General features: G+C 42.1%; 1 protein-coding gene across 1 annotated transcript; it reads right to left on the minus strand.

Moving 5' to 3' along the window:
• Nucleotides 1–724: 724 nt before the first annotated feature.
• Nucleotides 725–3,948, minus strand: INHBB (inhibin subunit beta B). The gene is made up of 2 exons (XM_031057728.1): nt 3,915–3,948; nt 725–3,472 (listed from the first exon to the last, which is right to left on the minus strand). Exons 1-2 carry the CDS (start codon nt 3,946–3,948, stop codon nt 2,697–2,699), a joined length of 810 nt encoding a protein of 269 aa, XP_030913588.1. The 3' UTR covers nt 725–2,696.
• Between the last annotated feature and the right edge of the window lie 1,476 nt (nt 3,949–5,424).

The raw sequence follows: 5,424 nt of genomic DNA on the forward strand, positions 1-5,424 counted from the left end.
CTACACCTGAATGTGAATTGTAACTAGAACCCATCATTAGTTGAATGATCTTGCTTCTTTAACACTTTTCAGGTTTCAGGGTCAGATCTAACATTTGCTAAGTCAACAGAGGTCCTTCTGTCAGCTTCAGCTGGCATTTGCTCAGGTCTCCAGGAGGAAGAATTTATCTGTGAAAATCAGTTAAATCAATATCTGGATGTATGTGCAGCTGAGTACTTGAGTAATTCTCAGCATTTTTGAGGGCTTATTAGTAAAAGGGAAAAAAAAACCCCTTTCTTAGTGTGAGTTAGTTTTGGAAAAAAAAATTAATTAAACTTACTATTGGTCCTTTATTCCTGGAAGTGCTTTCCACTTTTTTTTTTTTTTAACTTCTTCTAAGCACTCAGGGAGTGACCCAGAGAAGAAGTTACATTCTTACACAGCAGGTGAACCAGGAACTTGCTGTAAATGACCTGCAGGTATGCGGAACAGTGCCGTTCCTGTGCCCAGAGCCCCTGCACTGCTGCAGAGAGAAAGAAGCAGATGCTTACATGTATAGACAGCAATAAAACTGGAGTGTAACATTTTTAGGATCGCAGCTGAGCTCTCAGACAAGGCTTTCTGCAATGACTAATACGACTATGGTCTAATGCGACAGTTCACCGTCTGCAGCCTATTCAGTCCTGAAAGTAAGCAAGTTCCTCCAGATGTTACACACTGAAAAAAAAAAAAAAAAAAGCACATCCAGTTTTCAATCTTTTTTATTTATTTAAACTGTACACAAATGTAAAATACTTCAACAGCAAATCTAAGTGAAAATTGTTTGGTTTAAATTATTATGGAACAGAACCTAAAAGGAACTTTATTAAATAAACATAAAAATTGGATTTAAAGGATGCACATATTGTAATGTATTCTACAATAGTCACTTTTTTTTCACTCTACATTCCATGTGCGTATGGTATAGAAAAGACACTGAATAGAACAAACAGAATCCATTTTTTACCCTGAAACAATTGGTAGGCCTCGTGAGGGATTGCTCAGTATGACTACATGATATATGATGGCTTTGCCATCTCATAAAAATTATAACTAATATGTTGGCCTCTTTGGTTCCAAAATTTCTGTATAATACATTTAACTGTATTCATTTTTTTGCTGCTATAAAAATAACATTTTTTTTCAAATGGCAGTTTTTGACTAATCATGCAACTAAATCAGTGCAAACATTAAAAGCAATCATTCGCTTTAAAAAAGAAGCAAAAGATTTAATTTCAAGTATAAAAAAATATAAAAAAGTCATATCATAAGTCCAGTTTTGTCTAGTATGGGTCAACACTTTAAATTGCATAGCTCATGCGGCACCTGTTTACCTAGATAGTGAGCAAAGATAAGTGCACTATCAAGTACCACTTTTCAAGGCATTGAAATTTGCAAGTGCTATTATACGTGCATTCAAGCAGTTTGCAAGTGCTATGCTGTATCATTATTTTCTGATCTTTATGGCCATCCTTGACACCTCCTGGTAAGGAAATTGAAAGCACTCTCCTCTCTCCTCCTTTCCAAGACTTGTAAAAATGTTCCTCGCCTGTTATTAAATGCACTGCATTTCCCAGAACGTCTCCACTCTGTCGCTGTCACTCCTCTTTAGGGTTCATTGGTTTAGCCGTGGTGGCCATTGCTTGTTTGCTCGTCCCCCACGTGACGTAGCCTTGCCGAGTCCCCCTCTGAAGAACACAGATTGCAACTTTTGACTTTTTGTTCTTTGCACAGTGAGAGATGCCAACAGTCAACACAGTCCAGATATGGTATCGATTCCCTTTTCCAAGACACGGCGGGTGTAGCCAACCATGGGTTGCTAGTGGGCAGTAAAAGCATTGAATCACGCCAGCCCGGCTTGTGACTCTGCAACGGCCAGGTGTTAGAAAAACAGCAGTTTCTTACATGTCTGTCCCCTTTTCTCTCTCTCTCTCTCTCTCCCCCCGATGGAACCACAGGATTCCTTGCTGGAAGTGCTGTAGCAAGAAGTGGGTATCTGTGATGTTTATGTTTAGATAAATTTAAATTAAGAGGAAGTGATCGCCTCCCAAGACAGGTGTCCTGCAGCTTCCTGTTAGACCTAAGAGGTGACAGTCGACTTTTTTTTTTCCTTTGTTCTTTTTTTTAATTTTCTAAGTTTGGTCATTTTGACACCTGCGTGCAAGAATACGTTGTGTTCTCACAGTCTGTGCTTTTGCCTGAGCAAAGGGAGCTCATTTCGGTCTGGCTTTGCCGGCAGGCGGGGAAACAGCTGCTCAGCCGTTCACTCGTACTGGCAGGCATTTAGGTCCATCGTCACTGGTCACTGACTTTCTGTGCTCATGTCCCTTTTCTGAGCTGCCTCGTGTGTGTGTGTCTGTGTGTGTCTGTGTGTCTGAGCGCGTGTTTGTGTGCGTGCCCACATTTCGTGTGTGTGTGTGTCTTTAAGATATTTCATAGCATTAACTTATAAGTGATAGAATATATAAGTGTCCATGATCCACAAACTGCCACTGTCCTGACACCAAAGTGAAATGATTATTTTTTTCTTTTTTTTTTTTTTGTCAAACTTTTCCACAGTGACTTTCCAACACTGATGCCTGGATACACAGTGAAACTTCCTCCAACACCATCTTGTACGGGAATGTTTCTCTCTCTCTCTCCCTCTCTCTCTCTCCCCCCCCAAAACACACCTTAAATCAAGCACAACCACATTCTTCCACAATCATATTGGGAACGTCCCTTTTCACAATGTTGTATTCATCATCAAAGTACAGCATTGACATTGTGCTAAGTTTGGTTGGAATGCAACAGGAGTTCACGGTGCCCGGGTTCAGCCCCCGCATTCGGTACTGATTCACGACAGCGGTGTGAAAGGAGGAAGCCGACCCCGGGACACCGGCCAAGTAGGCCGGGCAGCTCCCTTCACAGTAATTCCCATAGTAACCTGATGGTGCTATGATCCAGTCATTCCACCCAATGAGTCTAAAGTCAATGTAAAACTGTTGCCTGCAACATAGATTGGTCCTGCCATCGCACTCCAGGCCTCTTTTCCGGATCCTGTGTTTGTTATCAGCGAGGCGGGCTTGCACCACTAAAAAAGGCCGGTGGGATTCCTCCCCGGGGTCCACATAAATTGGCAGCACTGAATACTCTTCACAGCCCTCACATTGAACATCCAAGTTCAGTCTCCTTTCTCCTCTCTCAAACAGAGCCTGGATCGCCTCTGTCATGGGAAAAGTGTGCCAACCACTTCTTTTGAGATCAACTTTCTTTTCAACCACATTCCACTTGTTGCTAGTGTCCGGGTCTTGGAAATAGACTTTGACTCTTACTTTTCGCCTGCTGCCTTTCTCTAAGACATATGGAAGCAGCTTCAAGTAAAGCCACAGGCTGGCTTGAACGACAAACAAGTTCTGGTTCCCTTCATTTGAGATGAAGAAATAGAGGCGGACTCTAGATGAGGCCAGATCGTCTGCAAGATAAGGAGAGATCAGCAAGATTAAGTCAAAAAGGAAATGTTAGCTTGTGTGCCATTCTGGATTCAGGGATAACACTAGAGCACAGCAGATCGAGCGAACAGTGACGGGGCTGTGCCAGTCAGAAGGCATGCACTGCATCAGATATCCCCAATTTGCAATTAGAATTAATTGAAAAGGGGACTTCCCACAGCAGCCTTCAACACTGGGCTGTAGTCGGATGTGTCAGATCCACAGACACCAGTAAGGGTTTTACAGAATACATGTTTTTTCCAGAAAGCGAGATTTAAAGATGCTGCAGCAGCATCTTGAAAAAGACCGGCACTAGGACTAGAACTCTGCTATCTCATCAGTTTAAGAATAGTTTTAACTTTCAGCTACCTGCCAATTCTCATGGGGAGAGCTCTTTCAATAACCACTAAAACGCCAATGCCAAACGAGGGATTTTGTTTCGATTTGCACATATTCTCATTGCGGTTTAAAGGAGAGGATTCACGAGACAGAATGGAAAATATTTCAGTAATGTGCCTGCTGGTCCAACAGATCAAGCTAACCCCCACTTAGTCTGGTAGAATATCAGCTATTATTAATCATTTCAATCTCTGCCTTTTCTCCCCAGAACGATGAGCTCCCATACGAGGCAAGGCAATGGAGCGGTTGTTCCCGCTGTAACGCCGTTATTGGCTGTTCTCAATACGCTTTTCAGCAACACCAGAATTAAAGGAGAGAAATTGTCACAGAAAACCAAATGTCACCAAATGTCTGACATAACCCCTTATTTGTAAACAGAAGAGCCTGCTGCATGAAACATTTCAGAAATACCAGCGGCCTTCCTGCAATTTTGTAATGTAAGTCCTAACTAAATTTGGCGTAGGTGATAAATGTGCCGGCCTTTATGGCGGAGACCGTAATTCTGGTCCCTGAATCAAAGCATCCCAATTGCTATTTAAAATTATTGCTGGAAAGGCATTTGCTCATCTGCCCTTATCGGTTTTGCTTCCGTCTGTACAGAGCTAAATGTAGATTTTTTCTGCCTTTTCCTTCCCTAAGAATCTTTAGCATTTTTGTCAATCTCTGAATGGGATTTTTTGCGTAGTCGGTGTCTTCATTTGTTACCCTAGATGCCTTTCAAATGTGCCTCCAGAGCCCATTCAGTACCTTGTAATAGTTCAGTGACAAAAATTTTCACTGTGTTTGTCTACGTTTTACATAAAGTCAATTTTGGAAGTGTTACAAAAGACAGCAATTGACTGAATACCAAATGGAAGTACAAGGCCACCCCCGATCTCCCAACGACATCCTATTAAAAAATAATAACCCCCAAAATGTACAGTAAGAAAGCCTTTCTCATGTTAGTAAGTACACAACTTTTTCGTAAACTGTGGTGACAGTGACAGAAAAAGAACAGTACGGTGCTGCTGCACCAATCCACATCACTTGTGTTGTGTGAGATTGTGTGCGCTCATAAATTTTGTATGTGAATATAACAAGCATATGTATAATGCAACAGATCCCATAGATACTGTAAATGTATATGCCTTTGGTAAGTGGGAGGGTAGATAAAGAAGATGAGTGGGCAGCATACAGGATAGAAAGAGATTTATTTTGTGGACAAATGATATATAGATGCCACAAGAAGATAGAGAGAGGAAAATGAAACGAGCGCTAGAGTGATGAAGGAAAGGAGAGATGGGCAGATAGACAGGAGAGAGGTAATTCACAGAGTGATGGTGTTCCAGCCAGATGTGCAAAGTTCACGGGGACAGTGGTTAAACTACTGGAAAGCTGTGCTGAAGGGATTCAGTGACACGTAACTGCAATGGCTGGACAGGACTGAGATGGCTGGTACCGTGGGGATGGAGGGCAGCTAGTAAACGGGCTGACAGACAGACAGGAGACAGACACACTTGGTAGGACACTGCATGCAATGGACAAACAGACAAGGCCA

The sequence above is a fragment of the Geospiza fortis genome, unplaced genomic scaffold (genome assembly GCF_000277835.1).
Source record: "Geospiza fortis unplaced genomic scaffold, GeoFor_1.0 scaffold112, whole genome shotgun sequence".
NCBI lineage: Eukaryota > Metazoa > Chordata > Aves > Passeriformes > Thraupidae > Geospiza > Geospiza fortis.

Coding starts and splice junctions, on each gene's coding strand:
- INHBB (XM_031057728.1), bottom strand. CDS start 3,948: ATGAGAATATGTGCAAATCGAAACAAAATCCCTC. Junction 3,473..3,914: donor AAATCGAAACAAAATCCCTC/GTTTGGCATTGG, acceptor CTTATCTTGCAG/ACGATCTGGCCTCATCTAGA.